Source organism: Centroberyx gerrardi, chromosome 12, assembly GCF_048128805.1.
Source record: "Centroberyx gerrardi isolate f3 chromosome 12, fCenGer3.hap1.cur.20231027, whole genome shotgun sequence".
In the NCBI taxonomy this organism is placed as follows: Eukaryota; Metazoa; Chordata; class Actinopteri; order Beryciformes; family Berycidae; genus Centroberyx; species Centroberyx gerrardi.
The window spans coordinates 29,547,071-29,571,029 of record NC_136008.1 but is presented as its reverse complement, the minus strand read 5'-3'; the positions used below and the strand labels follow the sequence as shown (position 1 = coordinate 29,571,029).

At 42.3% G+C, this 23,959-nt stretch overlaps 1 protein-coding gene across 2 annotated transcripts in view; it reads right to left on the bottom strand.

Moving 5' to 3' along the window:
- The window catches only part of grik2 (glutamate receptor, ionotropic, kainate 2), a 181,664-nt gene that overhangs the window by 109,910 nt on the left and 47,795 nt on the right, over positions 1–23,959 (bottom strand). Inside the window, exons 2-4 of one of the 2 annotated variants that reach the window (XM_078287236.1) lie at positions 14,624–14,791; positions 12,972–13,232; positions 2,301–2,485 (exon numbers count right to left, since the gene is read on the bottom strand). In XM_078287236.1, coding sequence (XP_078143362.1) covers positions 2,301–2,485; positions 12,972–13,232; positions 14,624–14,791 — 614 coding nt within the window. The remainder of the gene's footprint in view (positions 1–2,300; positions 2,486–12,971; positions 13,233–14,623; positions 14,792–23,959) is intronic. The other variant, XM_078287237.1, reaches the window with a different exon arrangement.

Genomic DNA, 23,959 nt, shown 5'->3' with positions numbered 1-23,959 from the left:
AGGGAGGGAGGGTTAATGGCTGCCGGTATCAGGTGGGAACCCGGAGAAAGCCTCCGGCCTATTATCATTAACCGTTCCTTCTGAGGATCAACCCACTCAGCGATGACTCAGATGTTGCCATAACCCGAACCCGCGATAAAGTTACGCATAATGGATGAGTGCAGATAACACCGTGTTATCTGTATTCCCCATTTTCCAATGTCACCTATGGGCAGTGAAGATGGAGCGATAGAGTAACATTTCCGGTGTAGTAATTTAACAATAGCTCATGGAGTCTAAAGCTACGACCGAGTATTTTTTATTTTATTTTTTTACTGCAGTCGGGGGAAGGGGAGTAATATTCCAAGAAAAAATTCAGTCAGAAATTTGCGAGATAAAAATTCAGAATTTCTGAGTTTAAAGAAAGAAATTTACAAGAAAAAAAAACGGAATTTCCGAGATTAAAGTCAGAAATTTGCGAGAAAAAAACAAATATTTCTGAGATTAAGTCAAACAAAGAATGTCTAAATCATAACCTCCCAACTCACTGACATGTGGCATTCATGTTCAGTGGTGTCTGTGATGTGGAGATGACTTGAGTGTTCCACTTGGTTGATCCTACCTTGCAAAGTGAAGCAACGTGGTTCATTGCCAAAAATACGATTTGTTTTGTCTGACTTTAATCTCAGAAATTCAGGTTTTTCTCTCACAAATTTCTTACTTTAATTTAGGAAATTCTGTTTTTTCTCACTAATTTTTTACTTAAATCTCAGAAATTCTGTTTTTTTTCTATGAATATTATCCCCCTCCTCCCTGCTGTGGTAAAAAAAACAAAATTCACCTACAATGGCCCTAATATGCCGTTGTCTAAAGCAGATATTCTATTAAAGTTATTAAAAGTGGTCACATTTTCAGCTTGGCAAGGAGTAACAGTACAGAAAGACAGTGATAATCCCCTGTTGTCTCTGTTTTGGGGGTGGGGGGTTGTCGCGGAGCTGATGAAGAGTGTCTGCCAATGGGATGAGAGGTAGTTAGGCTCTGTAACTGAGTGGTGTGTCATGTAAATGAGAATATCAGAGCGGGACAGTTGAGTCTTTCATTACCTCCCATTAGCGGGGTTTCTCTCTGACATTACTAATGATAGGAGTCCTTGACCTTCCCCGGCAATCCGCCGCTCGGGCATTGATTAAAAACCCTGGGAGAGTGACGGAGTGCCGGGGTGAATCATGTTGTCTTTAATATTTGATCAATCCCGCGAGCAGGAGGAATATGAATGCTCTCTGACGCTAACTGACATCCTGGGGAATTGTGTCGAACTGAGACAAGGCAGCCAGCCATATTACATACAAACAACCTTCTGCCTGCAGGTAGGCACTTTAAAACTCAAGCTTCTCCACATATATAGGTATATTATAGGTATAACACACACTAGGTTTGGACTGATATGGGTTTCTGAAGGCAAATAGGCCCTTTTCACAAACATGGCTGCCGTACTTCCGCAGGGAAGCTAGCTTGGTTCTCACCGTTGCCAGCAATGTTAAAAAAACAACTTTCTGTCTCCCATAACTCTGTCTGTGATCACTCATTTTGTGTTTCAACATAGTGTATAACACAATACAGGTGTTGTCATTGACATATCTTTCTGTTTCGACAGAAACAGCGCAAGTAACTGTGATCGAGGGTCACAAAATGCTAACTGGCTAACCAAGGCTAACGGTAATTCCTGTACTGTTAGCATTTTGTGACCCCCTATCAAATCACTTTTTTTATAGTTGCACAGTCGTCTGACAACAGAAACAGAAAGATATGTCAGTGACAACACCTGTATTGTGTTATACACTATGTTGAAAGTTAGCTTTTTAACATTGCTGGCAATGGTGAGAACAAATCTATACCCTGTGGAAGTACGACAGCCATGTTTGTGAATATAATATTTTTGATACTGATATTTTGGATTTAAGCTGATAGGTTATATTTTGTGTATATGATATGTATACATTGGACCAATTTCATGCCAAAAAAAATTAGGATTCAGTGTTTCCCCCAGAATTGTATTCTTGTCAGGATGGAAAAGCCTCTGAAACAGCATTTAGACCATCATGGGACACTAAAACTCTCCACTGAAAGCCAGACTTATAATAATTCTTTCAGGTGGGTCGGCAGCTCCTTAAGGCAGGGTGAGGCAGGTTTTATTGCAGGTTTTCCAGACTGACACTCCTGAAGCTGAGTGAAAAAATGGTGGAAACTCCCTCATATCAAAGGTGGGTGACACTGACTGACACTGATATCCCATTTTTTAATACACACACACAGACACACACCTGCTTCAGGATCCCAGCAGCCATTTCATGGCCACAGTCGAAGATGATGTGGAACTCCTTTCCCCTCTTCATCTCCTTCAGCAGTGGCTTGGCATCCTTGGTCTCGGCGGGCAGCTGCCGGATCTTTAACCGGATGTTGTAGCGGGACGGCGCCTTTATAAGCTCCTGCAACCGAATCAGACCTGAAGGGGGAAAAACCACAAAGACACAAAATTAGAATGTTTTGCGTCACCTCAATAGCCATTGCTATTTGAGAAATTAGCCCAATTGCGACCTATGCGGCCCTGCTCCCACGAGGCCAATGAATTCCCTAAATGGAAATTTCAAATATATTTATCTGCCCGCAGTAATTGAGGTAACAACTACTCCTCATTCATTTGGCAGCTGTGGTTATAATTAGAGCGAGGATAAGAAAGCCGCAAGAATATATTTCTGCTGTCAGTTCTTTTCTAATGAAATCCATTTCTCTTCAACACCCCCCCTCCCCTCAACCCCTCCGCCCTCTCCTGCCTCTCTCCATTCTTCCTTCACACCGAGCACAGCGTTTCTGTCTTTCAGCGTCTTTTTTCTTTTCTTTTCCTCCCCCACCTCTTTGTCCTTTTCTGTCCTCCTCAACTATTTCTGTCTTTCGGGCTGCAGCGCCTCACCGGCGGCACACAGACCTTGACCCAACCCGTACGGATTTTTCTCTCTCCGGAAACGCAAGCGAACAGACACATACTAATACATTACCTGACATTCATCATTCATCATAGATCCCATTGATTCCGCGCTCATTATCGATCCCCCTCTTCCGCTAAAGGCCAATCAGTGTTGCATATGTGTGAAGTCAACCTCGCTGAGGGAATTGAGCGGGGGCCGCGATTGAAGCACAAACATCTTAATTCTGACAGATAAGCGATTTACCGTGGTATTCAATACAATATTTCTCCTCTCTTCACAGCAGCTGATCAATCACATATGTTCTGTTGCAGTATAGGAATCTGCAAATAGTAGAGCTGCTTCCAGAACTAGGGCTTCCCATAGACAACCAGTGCAGTGTTGATCAATTGTAATATTGATCAATTGTAGGATATTTAGTTAGTTAATTAGTTAGTTAATTATATATCCTTTATTTAATCAGGTAGTCTCATTGAGATTGAGGTCTGTTTTTCTAGACAGACCTGAGAACAAAAAGCATTCGTAAAACTGACAAAGAAAATACACAATACAATTCAGTCACACATAATTAATCAAACTGCATTACATCCATCATATCAGAGGTGGACAACACCGATTGGACCAGATGCGATTTGTATTAATATCTGCTCTGCATATCGGCAAACTGATATATCAGTTGAACCTTTCCCAGAAGCCTGAAGCCAGAAGTCCCCAGCTGTTTGGCCTATGGCATTATTTGTTTACTTCCTGCTTCCAGACGAGTGCACTGCACTGTGGGAAACCAGCCTGCAGTGTGCTGGATATGCAGCAGCCAGTCGCTGGTTTTCATTAAATCAAACACTCCGTCGCACACTGATGATGATATCCCTCAGTGTTGACTTGTTGCACACTGGCGCTGCTCCATTTACCCACGGCACGACAAGGTGGACGCTCCTCAGCTCTGGTTCAAATGATGACCGTGGAAAGAGATTACTGCCAGCAGAGATTGTATTTGAATTGTATAAATTTGAATTCGGCATGCCCACACTGAACCACTGACTTAAAAGAAAAATGAATGTGTTGAATAAATGAATTTCAAAACTCAATTTGTAAGGCACAGTTTTAAATTCAATGCGGCGGTGTGGAACTGAATACGATTATTAGGCTACTGAATTTAAATTTAAACTGCACTTTCAAATTCACTTTTCTCAAGTCAAATTCACTTTTCTTAATTCAGATGCAGCTCTCTGAGACACATCTGGGCACAAGGGATTTTTGTTCCCTGAGTGTTGACTGGAAGATAGCCGCCTCCTCCAAGGCTGCCAACAGTGGGCCCACCCCTTTCTTCACTTTGCCAACCATACTAACCAACCATGTGGCACTAAATCATGTTACTGTTATGTAATGTTTTGCTACATGCCACTACTAGCACTAGCTTCTACTAGATATGTCAGCTACTGTCCAAACCAGATATGTTAAAGGAGAAGTTTGGACCTATATATAATTTGTCTCTTACATACCTTTAGTACTTGAACCTGAAGAGAATATTGACTCTGAATCAGCTGTCAGTTGAAACAGTGAGCTCCTGTTGCCTCTTGCTGCTAACAATGAGTCTAAACTGTTTGTCAAAATATATCCAAAAAAGCCAGTCTGTGAAAACAATATGGCGACCAACCGATATTTCTATCCACAGCCTGGAAAGCAGCAGCACCGCACCATTTCCACTCAGTGGATCATCTTCCACCAAACTCTACTGTTTACAATCTGACCTGTCCGTCCAAAACTAGATCACGCCGCCAGTAACCACCTTTCACCCAACAGCAGTCTGTGCTGCAGCAGAAAAAAATAGTTCCATGATTTCCTGATTAGTCAAAGTGTGCGTAATGATGGAACTGTATCATGTTTACTCTCAACTCGCCTGTGGAGCCTACAAACAGTTTTTTTTTTAGATATTTTGACAAACCCCATTTGGACTCATTGTTAGCAGCAAGAAGCAACGGAGCTCGCCGTTTCAACCGACAGCTGACTCTGGAGCCAATATTGTCTGTGGGTCCAAGTACTACAGGTATGTAAGAGACAAATTATATATAAGTCCAAAATCGCCAAACTTATCCTTTGACAAGTGATAGTTAGCTGACCAGATACTATGGTTAGCTAGCTAACAAGCTGACATCATCTAAACACAAAATAAAGCAGATGTATCAGTGTTGAAATGATCAGTTCCCTGTCAAAAACAGCACAGAAATGAATCATGTCTATTCAGTTTTGTTGAGACGGACAAGTTGTACATTTAGAAATGCAGTAAACTGTTCTCAGCCACTGTTGCTCCAATATGGCTGCCAGCTGGTGTGTTACATCATCTCAAGGCCATCTACGCAGGATAGAAGAGCGTGGACTGATCAGCCGAATAGCATGAGGCTAAATTTCTGTGTTAGTGAGTATATGTGTATAGGAGAGCGAGAGTTTGTGTGTGTGTGTGTGTGTGTGCGTGTGTGTGTGCGCATTTGTGTGATGTTTGACTTGAGTCCAATCTCATGTGAGCGCTTGATGTTGCGTGAGCTGTCTGAGGAGAAAAACAGCCTCCACTGCTGGAGTAGCAATCTCTGTTTTACGGTTAGTTAGTTAACATCGATAAAAGCAGCCCGACACCTCCGACTGCTGCATTCGCTCGTCATAAACACATGTCGAGGTATCTCTCTCTCTCTCCCTCTCTCGCCCCTGCCGCTCTCTCCTACGCTGTCTCTCCTACCATTCTGCATGGCCGCCTCCTCCTTCATACCACCCCCGACACTACAGGCAAGAAGCAGGGGAATCTGGTGGGGAAAAAATCTGGAGAGGGAGAAACGGGGGAAGGGGGGGTGTCAACGCTGATCAGTATTGACTGTGTTTAATGCCCGGCGACTGCTCCAGGATCCATATTTAACTCCGCATGAATATTTCATCCACTCTAAGCGTTTATTAGGGGGCCGTCTGGGAGTCTCCTGAGTGTAAAACAGAATGGCCCGCCTGTGATAAATATCCTTGCAAGGGAACAGCCCCTCAAGCGTTCCCTTCCCCAACTTCGCCGCCGCCGCCGCCAACAGGAAGATCTCAGCCCGCTCAATCATCATCGCCGGCGCGGACATTAAAGTGATTCCCCCAGACGGCCGATCCGCAGCACTGCACGGCGGGAGTTATGGCTGATGAGTCACGGAGCCGCCGACTCCCGGGGTCAAGGTTAATGCGACCCCCGCCACACCGCCCCGGCTTATTTATGTCCGATTAAACGCGTAGAACACGTTGGAGAAAGATTAAAGCGGGCCCGCGGTCAAAGGTTTTAATAGTTGCTCAGGAATGTGGAGGCAGCCGGCTATGAGAACATGCACGCATCTGTTCGCTCGCTATAAATACACCTCCGCCTATAAACGCGGACCAGTCAGAACAGTAAAAATTGTCTCTGTTATTAGTGACGGCATAGATCTCCCGGCTCTAAACTGCTTTCTGCCATAAAAACAAGTCCATTCCTGATACCTGCGCTGTATTTTTCTCCAAGCAATTAACTCTCTTACCCTTTTCAACAGTACACCTATAAGCATCTATGCTCTTTCCACATTGTACAGTGGCTATAAAAAGTAGCTCAAAATACATTTATCTGGGAGTTTTGGTGTCATTTCAGCCCCATTTTTCCATTGACTTCCATTGAGAACAGAAAGTACAGCAGCAGTATATGTCGTGATGGAGGGATGAGAGTTGTTTTATTTCTTCTAAACGCCGTCAGCTGGAAAACTGTCATCCATACGCGACACATTTATCCACACTGCGCTCAAGCATTATGAGGCAGAAAACAGCCTACACCCTAAAGGCCCCATTAAGATGTATGGAAGGGACCTGGTATATTTCCTAGCAAAAGATGTAAAATTAGTGCAATTTTTGCACTAGAAAATCTATTGAAAATGCCTTACATTTCCAAAAAGCTGAAAAATGAAGAATATATTGTATGTTATGAAACGTTTTTGCCATGAGACAATATAGCCAAATGAGTTAAGGGGGGAGAACACTTTTGTTCTGTTGCTGCTACAATTTTCTGTATATTGTGTAGGCTAAAAATTCCAAATAAAAGTGTTTTGAATTAATTTTATGGCACAAGAAAATGTACAAAAAGTCAAAGAGGGATGACTCATATGACTTGTATAATCTCATATGACATATTAGATGTACATGTGTAAGAATAGCAGTAACAGCCGAATGCGGCCGATAGGGATCTTCCTGAGGCTGAAAGACAACCCACGTTCAATAATCCACTTTACTGAGGCATCTGGCATGGTGTTTGTTGTCTTAACACCTTGTCAGCGCTCCATGCAGATGTTGTTTTCATTAGTGCACTGTCACCATCAACACCGAATGGCAGCTAAAAGACAAACTGAGAACAGACAGGAGGAAACAACAATTCAATCGTTTTCCATGCTGATATTCCTCTGTAAGCCTCAGCTTGTGCGACGACGACAATATAACACTTCTGTCGCCGCTGAAACCCTCATATCTCTGAAATGTCAAAAGCGAGAGACTCATTTTTCAAATTGCACAATAGGTTTTGAAAGGGTTTCACGAGCCCGAGAATATGTGATCTATGTAATCCCTCAGTTCAAATAAAACCCTGAAGATCAGCAGTTATTGGAGATACGATTTTTTCACCTGACAATAGAGGAGTACAACAGTGTTGCGGGGTTTAAAGGTGCATTAAGGCAGATTTTTGGCGTCCTGTAACACAAAATAACCATAATATACCTGTGGGGGTTGATAGCATTGTTGATCAATACCAATGACTTAATGATTACTTGGTCAGCTACTGAGATTTCTGGCTTTCAAAACTCACTTTCTGAACTGTTTTGGAATAAAAACTCCCCATTTATTGAAGTTTCAAGACGCTCCCAACTCCACATCTGAGCTAAAGCCTCGTTCTCAAGCCAAAAAAGCAACTGACAAAGCAGTATTATTATTCCAGTATTTAGCATGGTGATATACAGTATTACCTCTTCACTAGACATTTCTGTTGCGTCTCGGCTGTAATTAGCTAGCTCACTCCTCTTTATTGTAAAGTTGTAACTATTATTTATGTCTGTGTCCGCGACCTGTCAATGTTGTTGCAATTCCTTGGTCCCCAATAGAGGGCGATATAGTCCTAAATGATTGCCCCTTTAATTGTTTAGGTTTTTTTGTAAGTTACTGAATACATTTCTAACCAGAAATAGCTGCATGTAGAAATAGGCCAATTCGACACCACCTCCTAATCCCCACCCACTCCAAATCACAAAAACGTAATACCACAGTATGGCATCAGAGCAACCAAATCATTACAGTCGCTATTAGCGACCCAGCACAGCGAAAGTGGGATTATCATAGTGCGTTGTGAAGAGCCAGTCAGCCCCTCTCTAAACAGTCTGTTGAGTGGTAGTGGAGCGTATGATGGGACTGGGGCTGCTGGTGTGGAGACTCACACACATCAAATTGAAACAGATTACTGGAGGGGTCCTGGGACTCACTTCCACTCTGAAGTACACTTAGAGGACTCTCAGTGGAAGCAAATATATACACTCTTTTACATGAGCAGACACATTCAACTGACTGTATGTTTGACTTGGGTTTTTACCCCTGAAATTAGTAATATTATAGTATAGTAAAGCATTATAGTATAATTAAAAAAAGTTATAATGAAAAAATAATAAATGTACTACTACAACTACTACTACCACTATTACTATTATTATTGTTACTGTTATTTTTAGGGGAAAACAATTCAAATATATAGTTGTTTGAATAATTATAGTTTGAGTTTTTTACTTAATAAAATAATAGCTATACTACCACTATTACTACTGCTACTACTGCTAATATTACTATTACTAATAATAACAGTTACTAAAACTAATAGTATATGCTACAGCTGCTACTACTACTACTATATTATTAGTAGCAGTAGCAGTAGCAGTAGTAGTAGTAGTAGTAGTAGTAGTAGTAGTAATAGTAGTTTTGTTGTTATTGTTATTCTCATTAGGGAAAAACAAGTCAAATATATAGAACAATAGAATAATAATAGTCACAGAGCTATATAGTATATTTGACTTTTTTCACTGATAGCACTGTTTTGAAAAAAAAAAAAAAAGCTTTACTACTGCTACTACCAATATACTGTATATATTATTATTATCACATTTCTTAAATGACCCAATTTCCATGGAAGTGCCACCTGGAATCAGCCAAGATCAGCGATGTCTGCCCTCTAAATGTCTGCCCTCTAAATGCCAACTTGACCCATCAGAACTGACTCTGAATAATTTTCTCTCTCAAACGACCCCTTCAGAATGACACCACGCAATCAGCCATACCGCTTCCTGTAGTGAACATGTTGTCTTACCGGGGCCCCGGCTGACCTTTCATCCGACGCAATTAAAAAACTGTCAGGCGCGCACGGCCATAGCCGCACCCGCAAAAAACGCACGACACGCACTGGCCTCCGAGTAAATTAGCTTTTTTTTTTACTGAGGGAAGCGATGCAGAAAAAATGATGTTTGTTGTACATTTCAATTATTCCCCCCCCCCACCCCCCACCCCATTTATTTTGCACCATCAGAAAGTGCTTCACAAGACGTTTCCGAGGCTGACAGACGGAGAGAGAGGGGTAAAATAGTGCGGAGAAATTAAAAATGACTCCGAGCTGAGTCACAGTGAATGGAGACGTGATTTGCCAGGGGTAATACAGCGTCTCCTTTCTCTCTTCCGCCACCTCAGGGACAGCCTCGGGATGTTGTTGCCATAGAAACCGGGCTATAAACAGAAATAGGGTTTGACTAGGGGGCTTTGAAGGCTGATAGCCGAGACTGATATGTAGAATTGATAGCTGAAATTTTATGCCGATATATATGCATCTCTCATCTGTTTCTACTACAACTAATATCAGGTTTGGAAGGTTTTTGATATTGATGTTTTTGGATCGAAGCTGCCGATGGACCATATTTTGTGCAATATTCAATTACTTTAAATTTGACCTTTTTAGGTTACATAATGTTCAGTGTTTTCCCCCAGAATGTTATTCTTGTCAGGGTGGAAAAGCCTCTGAAGCAGCATTTAGACCATCATGGGACACTAAAACTTCCAATTGAAACCCATAAAAATGACATTGCAGATTTTACAGACTGCCACCCCTGAAGCTGCTGAGTAAAATCCTCCCACACCACACTGGAACGATGTCTCCGGTCTGACATCTGATAGAAAAATAACACATATTCACTAGCCGTGATCAGGGAGGAACCTCCATCATATCAGAATATCATTAGTTTTTCTTGTCATACATTTTTTAGAACTTTGAAATTGTTGAAAGAAAAGTTTATTGTACTCGATTCATGGACCAAAGACACTAAAATACCTTATTTAGAAAAAAAAAAAAAAAAAAAAAATGAAGGTACTGATAAAAGAAGCATATAGCCAAGAGATAAAAAAGACAAACAAATGACACTAAATAAAATAAAGGACAAACAAATGACAAAAATGACAAAAATCTTATCTCACAAAATTTTATAGGAAATATTTTAAAAATCAATAATTAAGCAATTAATTGCAGGCTTTGCGATTTGGAAAATGCAGAAATTCATATTGCGATTTATTTTATTTTTTTTAGATGAATTGTTCCAGACCACACTGACTGGCCAATATCGGAGCTTTAAAAACAGGATATCGGCCTGATGTATCGGTCTAACCCTGAGCACAACAGCAGGAGTTAAGCTGCCACTCTCCTTTCCTCCCATGACTAAGGAAAAATAGCTGGTTGGGATACTGGAGAGCGGAGGTACGCATGGACTTCATACTGTGTACAGCCGAAAGAAGTAGTTCTCTCAAAGCCGGTGTTTTATTGTATCGCGGCTCGCTCTCCCTCATGGCCTAATCAAACTTCCCAGCAGCAGCAGCAGCGGCGTTCCAGGCAGTTGTATGGATGTTATGGCTGGCTGGGAGAGCTACAACACATGCTGCTGCCATCTCAGTTTTGCCATTATAAAGTTGAGCCGTTAGAGGAGTCCCATTATGGTTATTGATTTGCTTGTTTGCTCCCTGGTTGGTGGAGAAACAGCACAAAGAGAGAGGTTGTTTCCGACTCCTTTTATATCCCATTGCCGAAAAGCAGACACGGTTTAGAACAGCGGGGGGGTAGCGGGGGTCCCGTGAGAATGATATGGTAATATAGATGTTCTGGTACGCTGACTTTTCCAATATGTCTGATAATATGCTTTACCAAAACAAGAGAAGAGAAAGAGGCGTTTGCGTTGCATTGTGAAATAGAATACTGAGTCGACCAAGGACTCCAGTCAGATCGGATTTCCAGCTCTGTCCCTTTGCCCTGAGTGTCCAATGATCAGCCCTATCTGTCCTCTCCATCGGGTCACCTGTGTAAACGGCGACAATGGGAAGGTGAAGCTGTTTGCAGGTCGCGCCAGGATCTCATTTCCTATCTCCAAGACAGAAAATCAAGCCACTATTAACCCCATAGTGAACCAGCTATGTCCACTTTACACCTTAATTAACAGAGGTGGCGGGATCAGCGACAATCAATTCCTCCCTAAAGCTGCCTACAGGGCCTGCAGGGCAAAGACCCACACACACAAACACACACCCACACACACGCACACACTGTCCAGATATTGAATCACTGGAAGGCAAACAGAATCTTTAGGCTGATGCAATCCATCTTAAAATACCTGTAAACTGATGCACCGCCACATGTAACAGCAGCAGCATCTGTTTTTTCATGTATATTACAATGCAGTTTTTTACTTTGATGCATATTTTGCACTGTGTTTCAATGTTTAGCACTGTGGCCTCACAGCCAGAAGGTTGTGGGTTCGATGCCCAGTCCTTTCTGTTTGGAGTTTACATGTTGTTCTCCTGGTTTCCTCCCACTGTCAGCTGGATCAGAGACTCTAAATTGCCCATAGGTATGAATGTGAGTGTCTGGGCATCTGTGTCAGCCCTGTGATGGACTGGAGACCTGTCCAGGATGTCTCCCTGCCTTCCACCCAATGCATGCTGGGATAGTCTCCAGCACCCTCATGACCCAGAACAGAAATAATTGGGGTAAAGAAAATGAATGAATTCATGAATGATCACATTCTGCCTGTTTATTTGCTGATTTGCTTGCTTACTCGGTTGATTGCTTGTCTGTAATTTAGCATACGCGGTTGGCATAACGTGATATGACTCCTCAAATTAGAGTTTAATTTGGCCTGAATGCTGACTACAATGAACATACAGTACAGCACTGCGATCTGGGCCAAACTGGTCCCAGTGTATGTGTTGGAGAGAGCTCCGGGAGGCCTGGCAGCCCGTCCGCAGGCTGGCATCCACCCTGACCCCTGGCATATGGTACATGTACCCGGCTTGCTGGGTCGTTTGCTGCCCGCTGACCTGACACACTGATTTTGTCAAGACTGGGGGGTTGATCAAGGTCTGTTTACCTCAGTAACAAAGACATTTCTACTGCAGCCTCAGAAACTCACCAAGGTGCTTCAGTTATAGAGCAGAGCACAGGAGGTAACAATACTCAGCTGCAATAGGGCAAAAATGATGTTCTTCAGGTTAGATTAGATTAGATTAGATTAGATTAGATTAGATTAGATTAGATTAAACATGAATGATCCCTGTGGGGAATTCGGGTTGTTGCAGCAAATAGTAATAGGATAGAGCAAAGAAAAATAAGATATAAATAGGAATAGAGAAAATGGCGGGGTTACTAAGCAACCAACCAACAATTTCAATATTAGACCATGTTAAGTAAACATATGAATGAAAAAAATATGTTTTACATCATATAATCCAATGTGTGCAAAATGACAGCAATAGAAACTACTGAGACAAAAAAACATGAATGGAAAATATGGAAAATGGAAATGGAAAATATGTCTGATAAGAAAAATCTGAGAGTATGTGCAGTATAAAAATGGCTCAGGAATGAATACACGTCATGACTCTTTTTCACCCACAGCAAAGTACAGGAAGTGTTGGCGGCCTTACCGGTGCTGTCATCATAAACCACAGTGACCGTCTTCCACTTGAAGAAGTGTACCAGGTCCAGGATGGCCCGGCTGAGGGAGGAGAAATCTGGATAGAGGCTGACGTAGAAGACATCTCTGTTGTCCGATACCTGGTGCTTCCACTTGGTCTGGATGTGGGGCACCCCCAAGGCATTGCAAATGGACTGGACCGCATTGGCCGAGGAACTGTGAGAGGGACCGAAGATGGCCGCCACCCCCAGTGAAAGCTGGTCACAAGCTGGGGAAGAACATTTCACTCGTTAGTTCCGGGGTACGGGATCGTTTACAGGAAACGTGCGTTCACATTGCAAGCAACGCGATCGAGAACTCACTGGAACTCCATTCATTTCCTATGGAGTACCAGGTAATCCAACGTCCAGGGTTCCGATCTGGCCTGGGACTTTTGTCGCATGTCATCCCCCTCTCTCTTTCCATTACATTAAGTCATTTAGCATTTAGCGTTTGTCCAAAGCGACTTACAATAAGTGCATTTTGTCAACAATAGTCAAACTAACTGTATATCACAGTCTTCATCAGCTAAGCTTTTAATAGAAATAAGTAGCATTTGTAGATTTTTTTAGAAGGGGCAGAAGATTGTTACATGATAGGCTCAAATAAAGGCAAAAATGCCCCCAAAAAAAGAATCTTTAAAAAACAATAGTTCTGCCAGGCAAGTGCAAAATTGATGAGAGGTAGAGTACAGCCATTCAAAGCTTCCCAGTTCTGTACAACTTTTATCTGAGAGACTACAGGAATAAACGTCTCAAAAACGATGCTTGGAGAAGAGTTGCGTCCATCGTCGGGGTCAGCGGTATGCTCATCTTATTGAGTATTTCCTGTTTCCATCAATGCTGGCACTTACAAGTTAGATAGCTCATAAAAACAATACACCCATAATCGGTCAGAATAGGACGACACATCAACTGAGTTGCTCACAGTGTGAACGCACAGGGAGAGCTTTTCCTTCAACATGTCTCTACGCTTTATCGTTTCATGCTGATGCGTCTGCATTGAGAGCCCGGACAAGCGGTATCCAGTGCAATACGATTCCACAATACAGAGCTGGAGCAAAAGCAAGCAGGTGAGAATGAGATCAAATTTCAGCTTGCTTTCATTAGATTGCACTTGGAAGACATACAAATAATAGCATATATTTGTAGTAGCCAGGCTGCACTCCAATCACCTTATTTGATATAAGGGACTTGCCTAAATCACTGAGACAGGATATAATGGCCCATAATTGATAAGAGACTTGAAATGTCAGCCTGATGCACACACAAAACTGATAGATTATAGCACTTTATAGGCTGTCTCCAGGGGCCAAACAGGTCTTTGAATTACTGCCGCTGAGTCATTACCTGAAACCAATCAATTCTCTCTGTTTATGTTTGAAGTGCTCAGCCATTTCTCCCATGCCTGATTATAATTGTCCCAATCCAAGCCGCTGCGGCTCGCAACCCTCTAACAGGGAACACATTTACAATGCAAAATAGCTACGGCATAGCATATGTGCACACGCATTCACGCGCACGTATACATATGCGCACACACACACACACACACACACACACACACAGCGACAGCATGCCGATGCCAGAGGCAAATTTTGACAAACACAACACATCCTACCTTTCCTGGAGGCTTCGAAGCTGTCGTAGATGTTTATCCTTTGGATGTCGTAGGTGAGCGTGGTGTTTGGCAGTAAGGTTCTGTTCCTGTTGATTGTGTTTAAAGCAAATTTAAAGGCTAGTTCCTCCGCACCTGATGGGCCACTTTCAATGGACTCAAATATTCCTCCTGTCAAGAGAAGAGAAACAGTTGATTAATGATCAATCAGTTTTCGGTTAATTGAAGTGACACTTTACTTTCCGAGTGGACTTGCCCTAACTCCATACAAAAACACTGATGCGTTTTATTCCAAATTGAATCATCACTGTCAGCCACAGAGGAACCAATACGCCGACTGTACAAAGGTGAAACACATATGACCACAGCGCAGCAGGTTTTTAATATCCTGATACACGAATGAAGCGTGAGCCTCAGATAACGTGATGGAGTCGTGCTGCAGAAACTGGATCCGGGGAGGATACAGCGGTAATGGTTGCACTGCGAAGCGGTCTCTCCAGAAAGCTGGGGAAAGTGTGTTTAAAAGTGCGGGCCTCCACAGCTACTGCCCTCCAGTGAATACTTCTGACAGCCGGCAGATGAATGGACGGAGAGGAAGCCTAGAGAGTTGGGGGTGGGGTGGGGGGGGGTTCTTAGATCAATGTGCTCTGATTGGCCAGCAAATCAATCAATCAAGCCCTCGGGGAGCACTGGAGCACAACAGAGAGAGATTGAAGTGTTTTGTTTGGGTTAGCCCTATGGCCTGCCCCTGCTGGCTCAGTGTCAGTCAGTGGGAGCCCGGACTCAGTGCTTTATTTACTCCGACTACAGCTACTCTACTGTAGGGTCCACTCCAAGTCTAGACGTAATCCATACACACCGCGGCACAAATACTGCAGGTACCTCCTGTCACGGGCGATTCCTAAAGGACGGGCTGAGTCTGATCAATGCCGACTCGCCGGTGGACACTTTAGAAATATGAACGCTCTGTTATGCGGAGGAATTAATTTTGTCTGTGTGCTATTGTGTGGAATGAGCCAGCTGGAGCTTAAAGCAAACAACTAAACAGAAAAGACCACTGACAGCAGCGGCAGCGGCACAAACGTACTGTAGAGAAGTTTCTACTTTCATTAGTATTCATCTCATGGGAGATCCCTATTTTGCATGCCATAATGAGTTTGAAGGAATTAATAAGCATCAGTTAAGCGGGATGTACTATAATTGGAAAGCTGAGCGTTTGGAATGGGTCTGTTCACACACGAGAAGCGCCATTTCCTGCTGAGAATCTCCGTGGCTCCATTGAAAGGAATCTGGCGGGTGAATGTGGAGATGAATCATTGTGGATGTGAAGAGTAGAAAGGTGATTGTCTAAGTAGGAGGCTTGAATATGAATACACATGGATTCACATGAGAAAGTTGCTCACTTTGTCTGCGTGTCTGTGGAGATATGGATAAAATGAACTGGAGTAAGTGAGATGAGGAAAGAGAGAAAAAAAGTAAATCCTCCAAAGACATTTTGCTGGTCCTCATTTCTTTAGGGTTAGGATTTGGGTTTAGTTTTTAGATTTGAATTAGGATTAGGTATGGGTTAGGGTAAGGGTTAACGTTAAATCCACAACATCTTTATATAAATAAATGTGTACTCAATATCACCAACTGATATAACACAACAGTGATTCAACCTATTCCCAGTTCATGAAAGCTTTTCCATTTGCTGTTCTGAACACTTGGTGTCTGATAGGTCTTTGTTGGAAAAAAACCCCTCTGGCACACAGAAAGTGATGTGTTTTACGTTTCCAGTTTGTTTGGTTAATAGAAGAAAAACTGGGTAGTTAGCATGAGCAGTCATAGCCACCACAGACAAAAGAAAAGAGCGCCACCTACAGAAACTCAAACTGCATCAACAGAAAATCCAAGGAAAAAGACATCACAGTACTGGACACACTGTTTGACTGACAGGTGATCTCTGGGAAGTGCAGTGCAGCAACACCACAGCAATGAGCGCTTAGCACCAAAGATGGAGACTAAATTTTAAAAAAAAGGAACTCATGGATTACCACTTTTTTTAGGTTAAGGTTAGAATTCGAGTACAAATGTGTGTGTATGTGTGTGTGCCACCAGAGGCAACAACCTTTTGAAGGAATGCTGTCCAACCCCAGAGCTCTTCTCAGACCCAGAGCGGTGATCAGTCAAGAGAGAAATCCATCAGCACTTCATCAATCTGATCAAATCACATTGGACACACACTGACCGCAGCACTCACCGCCACCACTACCTTCCTCACACATCTGAAGGATTTGTTGAAGCGCAAAGATCGCCAAGCAGGCCGAGTGCTCGCTGAAAATTAAGCGTAGTACCATCAAAACATTCCTTCCATAATTGATTAAAGTACTTAAGCAATAAGCCACTCTGGGCCGTGGTTTACAGAGATTTTAGAAAAGCTAAGAGACGTTGTTAGGCACGACGCCAAGCAGAGGAAAGTCTTCTTAGCTGTTCAAAAATGACTGTAAATCACGGTCCTGAGTAGCTTATGGCTTTTATAAAATGGCTGTAACACACCATTGTAATAATAATAAAAAAAGAACACAAATGTTGAAATCTGATGATGAAATATTTTATTTTATAATCATTAATAATTAAATGTTATTTTGCCACCTAGTAATATAGTTATTGAACAGTGGCTAAACAAAGTGGTTTCTCAGTGATATAAAAGTACCTGTTTGAATGGTGGTGTTTGGTTAGTACATGAATATTTAAATATCTGTTATAAAGTCACAGGTTTACATTTCTTTATTATAGTATTATATCATAAATATTTAAATTGACTGTTATAAGGTCACAGGTGAGTGTTTATATAATACAGTATCTTTAATATTTAAATTAACTGTTATACGGTCACAGGTGAGTGTTTATAGGGTATTTTGCAACGGAATGTGACTCATCCAATCAGAACTGAGAACCGGGGCAATCTGCTTTATTTAACTCCTATCTCATCCAACTCCATTGTATCGCTCCTCATGAAACATGAAAATGAAACATTTTAACATGAAAAGCATGTTATTTGACCACAAAAACTGCATTGCCTTCATTAGGGACTCTCAGTGACAAGACTGTACTGACAGTAACCACATGCTGCCATCTCAAAATTCTGGGTTTAGCTTCATGAAAACTATACCAACATACCAGCTCTAGAATCCTGCAAAACATGCCTACCTCACTACATAACTTAGATGACAACTTAAAGTATGAGCTATAGACAAGCAAATCCTGTTCTTAATCTTACTGTTGCAAGCCTCAAATATTTTTAGTCACTTACCACTGCAAGCTAGCTAGGTTAGATGTAATCTCTTGTGTAACTAGCTAGCTTAATGTTAGCTAAACACTCAGGTATGTGCAAATATCATCCTGAATTCATGACAAATACGGCTGTAAATTGTGATAAATGTGTCCTACTTTTTAGTGGAAGTGTACAGACAATATCCAAACAAAGGAAGTGAGACATTTCTTCTGATATTGTTGGCAAATTATGCTGGCTTGCTATAAAGCTGTCACCGAAGTGTTGTCAGATGAAGTTTGCTAACTTTGCAATTTGCAGCAATTTGTCAAACCTAGTTATTCTATCTTGAAAACAGGTAAATTGAAAAATTGATTCTATGGTAATTGACAACAACAAAGTGCTATCTTTTCTTTATTAGGTTATCCTATTTGTGTCTCTTTTTATTCCAAGCAGAGGCTTGATCTTATTGCAAGTCTTTACATTGGGGAATTTTACATCAACCTGAAATACAGTATCTATCTTTGTCATTCAAAATAATACTTGTAATTGACAATGTTCCATGACAAATACAGATGTTCCAGGCAAAATCCCATCAAACTGTGGATGTGTTCTAGGATTCTGCTGAAGTCAAGAGAGTTATGTTAAAAAGTACAGTATGTACAAGGCTCTAATTTCGGCTAAACCAGTAATAATCCTGTGGCATTGCTGCTTGTTAAGTATTGTTAAGGAAGGAAGGGTCTGCAGAATCTAACATTAGCCTTGCACTAGGCAGCTCAGTGACTGACAGGTGGCCTCAACCCTGCAGTGTCGAGTCCCTGGTGGCTCAAAGGCACTACAGACACTATGGAGACTAACCCGTTATGACCCTGTCCCTCTGTATGGACATTTGTCCTGTAAGCAGAGTGCTGTGTCTTAATCAGGCCATACATCAAACCCTTCTCCCACCCTATAGTCCCCAATCGATGGAACCCCCCGTCAGAAGTTGTGAATTAGTAATTATGACACTGGTAGTAGCATTGCAATCAATGTGATCATCACAACCCTAAAGAACATTCAGATCTTTGCCAGAAGGATATTGGCATTAGCTCAAAGCTGTACTTCCTTTTCGGGAGCATTTGATGTTATACAAGAGAAGTACCTGCCTGTAGTAAATAAAGAGAGAATGAATTATTGTGGGTCTTCGGAACCGCGAAAACCACATCTGTTGCAAGTCTTATAAACTGCTTTTTGAATTTATTTCCATAGACGATCAATAAAATCTTCTTGTGACAGAGTGCACTAGGAAAGCTTATCAATGCTCTTACTGAACATGTCCTAACAAAACTTTTCCTGCCATGCAGTAGTCAAGCTATTTACCACAATGAGACTGCATTTTCGCCAAGTCATTAGAAAAGTCCCCCTTCTCCGTGGAGGCGGTCACTCATTCTTAGGCCAACGGAGACTACAATGGAATGAAAATATATAATCAACGAGCTCTGTCAAAGCAATCTCCTGCAGCCAAACATTATTATGACAAAGGCATTGGCATATAGGGAGAAGCAGATAGTGCTTATCATGCAAGTAGAGGCTGGGCAGAATTTCAATGACAATCTAAAGGTTTTGGTAAGAATGTATAACGTCAAAGTGTCCAGCCAGGCAACATCTAAGTTGTGCTCAATAGAAACACTTAGACTTAGAGTTTCTTTCATTTGCACCTAGTTTCTTGCTTATTAGAAATGTTCATGTCTGTTTGTGGATGAAAGTAATGCATCACAATCATTAGGTTGTAATAAACAAAATGTAATTTTCCTTGGAATGGTTCTCGGATTAAAAAAAAAAAAGGGCCTCTCCTGTTTCTGCATAGACTCTCTGCTAGTCTGAAATCAATTGATACACTTACCACGTTCTTGGAAAGCATGTGCTTCTGCTGCAGAAAGCTGGGAAGGCCATAGCCCGTTTGATGAATGTGCTCAGTAATCCAGTCAATCGGTAGCACTAATGCTGTTTGGTTTGCTAAAACAGCTCTGTTTGTCTGTTGCCGGCCCTGTCCCCGCCGTGGGTAAGGGCCACGTTGAGCTGAGAGACTGATAGACTAAGGCTCAGCACACTGCGAGAGTTCAAAGACAGATTGACAGAGAATGTGGATAGAACTACAGTAGGGTTCCCGATTCAAATAGATTTTATCACAAGTGCAATGCTGGACTTCCACGGCTTAGCAAATCTGCCTACGAAAGATAACAAAAATGTTCCCACATAAATGTCGCAGTTCCCACTGGCGGCACCTAGACCAATACTTAGGACGTCACCGCAAAATGCAAACAAATCTCCCTTGAGTTCAAAGGGACAGCGAAGGCCAGATGAGCACCTTACGATTGCCGTGATTGGTTTACTGAGTGAAGAGTGTTAAACGTGAAGACGACTTCTGTACTCCTCTGAACCATCGAGTGAGTTCATGAGCAACATGTCAGCTTAATCCTTCTCCATGAAGTGAATAAAGGCCCTATCTAATCCTCCCTCACTGGGCTATGACTGAAGTCAGGGCCTGAAGAGACTAGGCTGGGCTTTCCCACCGTCCCTGGCAAGCCCCGGCAAACACCAGGCATCATCCATCTCAATTTTCTCGAAGAAAAAAAAAAAAAGGACGGAAATTAATAGGAAACCCAGCTTCGGTTCATCGTTTCTGTGGAGTGAAAATTATTTATGAGGAAAAATAAGGTAGCTTCCCCGGCGTCTCCCCACCCCCAGCCCTGAGTCCCTGTCCATTGTTGACAGTTTGATGACGATCAGTGTCAGGATATCAGTGCAGCAGAACGGGAAGCGTAGCATGACGAGCTCCGAGAGCATGTTCCATCTTTATCACAGCTGAGGCTCTGCTGCAGCAGACAGGGGATGGGGGTGGGGGGGTGGGGGGGTGGAGGGGGGGGGAAGAGAGGAGGCCAGATGGAGGCGATAAACAGAAAACATAAGAAAGGGAATGGGTAGAGATGGGAAGGGGTGGTCAGGTTGGATGGAGGGTGTGAGGAATGGAGAGAGGATTTGAGGAATGCTGATGAAACAGGCAGCAACCACAGACCTGGAGTGACTGTGGACAGAAGAGGGGTGGACGCGAATGGTGAAAAAGTAAAGAGAAGAGATGGGGAAGGATGAAATAGTTGTAGATGGGTGACTGCACGAATGGTTCAGGAATAATGGAGAATGAAGAGGCAGTAGTAGCCTAGAAGTTAGACATTCGGACTTGTGAGTAGAAGGTTCAATTCCTTGGACACACTAGAAAAATATGGATATGGAAAGCGAATTAATAACACAGCCAGTCATAAGACCAAACACCTCTGGTATACCTCCCAAATTGCCTTTGATAGAGCAAGGTCAAAAACAAGAATAAACACTGGTATTGGTATTGAAAGAAAGAGATTGGCTAAGTGTGATTTACGCTATTTGCTGTTTCTTATCTGGACTATTGCTATCGAGGAAACTACTCTACCCTACTAGATCTAATAGCTCATTTCCATTACTCAGAACCAGGCCGTCCGCAGCTGTGCAGCCTGATAAAAGCAAAGTCCGGCAGGCTCATTATGTATTTCCATTATATACCGAGCTAACCGGGCTAACGTTATGTTCGTTGCTATGCTGCACCGTATTAGTGGCAGGATACTACTAATGTTCTAAACAGTTGTAGCTAAGTTTAGCTGAACGATTCACTGAGAAATTACGAATCAAGGACATAGATTTGGTGTACTTTTATGTTGTCTTCTGTATTCAGTTCTGAAACTATATGTACAGAGAGCAGAGTTACCTAGCACAGCACATAGGGGAGAGATAATGTTATTGCCCATCAGCTCTATTTATAATGATCATCCGGGCTGTTGGCAAAAGACTTGCTGACGCGCGTCAATAATTGGTTATCTAGCTTATTAGCTAGATATGTTGACATTTGACCCATTTGGACTGCTTGCGGCCAATATTCTCTGTGGATCCAAGTATTGCAGGTATGTAAGAGACAAATTATATATAGGTCCAAAATCGATGAAGTTATCCTTTAAACCCGCACTAGGCAACTTTTCCCTTTGGTTAACTGTTGGAATTTTTGAAGGTTTGAAAGACTTCTTCTCTGATGCAGCCCTACTTTGTGATTTAGACTGATAAGACAGCTGTACTTTTACATATACATCTTATCTAGTGCAGCTTTAAAATCTACCTTTAATTTTAGGATAATATAAGCTGTGGCTAATTGAACAATCCTTGTTCCTTCTGTGTTACACCACTGTGAGCCTGTGCAAAGCTTGTACCCCCACTTGTGAATTTGTTTCCCAGAGCACTGTCATCATTATTCAATGGTCTGTTTGTGCAGAACAGTTTGTACCTTTTTCATACAAGATCAACAGCAGAAGGCTTCTATACTTTGGGGAGCTGTCTGCAGCAGTTGAGGGAGGTTTAGAAGGAAAAGATTGAAGACACTTTTCAGACTGTGTGCCACTTGAGAATTGCAACTAGGTTGTTGTATTTATTCTATCACATCTACCCTTTATTCAGTGCTCTCTCTCTCTCTCCCCCTCTCTCTCTCTGTCTATCTCTTTCTTATTTTCTATTTTTGTAGCCTTCTTCCTGTATTTAGTTTTTCTCTTTCCTTCCCGCTCTTCTTCCACCGTTTCATTTTCATCTGACATCCTATGAGCACAGATTACTGTGGTAGATACAACTAATATAGAGGATGTGTAATTTTCCTTTCTCTCTCATGATAGGAAGTCTTGGGAGTGCTCTGCTTGACACTTTCACAAATGTCAGTGCTTCTCAGCCATTGTCAAGCAATCCCAGAGACACAAAATGTCAGCCTCTCCCTCCTCAGCATCACAGCCATTGTGAGCTACTCACAGATCTGGAAATGTCAACGATTCCCACGACAAACCGCACTGGGAGAGACCAAATTCTTGGAAGTCAGAAAGCACAGCGCAATCCAATCCACTGTAAAGATCTGTAGTGGTGTGCTGGTCACCCAGGCCTAGACAAACTCATCCACTCTGCTGCTGCAAGCCTGTGACCCACATCAACACTCACATAGGGTAAAAGTCACATAGAGTTGCCGTTTTGATCAGTTTGGCCATATGCATAGTGAGGAGCTGGATGGTGTTCACGGTAAAGCTTTAAACGTCCTTGCATGTATCATTTTTAAACATCAGGAAATCATTGTCAAATTAATTGTGATACCTTTGTATAATTATTGTCAACAAATTGTCGCCTCTATCTCACACCATTGGTATTGTTAGTCCTAGTGTTTCTCAAATTAAGACTACATTTCCCATAAATCCCATGGCCTGCTTTCTCCCTTCCCCTCTCTGGTGTCTTTGGCTTTACTGAAGAGGATAAACATGTTGGTCTAAGTGATTTTTCCATCGGCCTTTCACTTCTTTCACCCTCTGCAATTGCCAGAAACTCAAAACTTTATCTCCATTTGTGCCGTAAAATCAGTGCCCTCTTCCTGTTTTGTGCCATAAAGCAATCTGGCAGATTTATTGATGTTAAAATGCTACCCATTGCACCTTTAATATGTGTAAAATGAACTAAAGCCAAGAGGGTGGCTGGATTAGATAGTCAATACATCATGTTGCTCTTCACACATTGGAGTAAACAGACTTAGGTGTACTGTACACCTCTCAGTCAGACTGCGACTAAAGTATTTAGAGGACAGTCAAAGAAGACAGCTTAGTCTGCTTTGCAATTCAACCTACTCCACATCAACAGTTGGCTAATTCCCTGAGTGCTGAGGTGGGCATTCAGCTGCTCTGAGGCGGTGGCCCCCCCCCCCCCGCCCATCAGTCTCAGAGAAGATACAGTTTGCTAATAGCGCAGGGAGTAAATCTTATTATTTCTCTCCTTCCCATCTTTCCCTCTGTGGATCTATTTGCTTAACAATGATAACAATCCCTGCAGCTTAACTCACCCACATTGGGACAATACTCCAAGCCGCACGTTCGCCTCGCTCTCTTTTTAATGAGTAGCTTTCTTTTTGAACTTAGCCGAGGCGTATTGATCCACCGCGCTCGGGCGAGTGTGTGATATTATCTCCAGTATAGGTGGTGGTGGTGGTGGGGGGGGGGGGGGGGACGGAG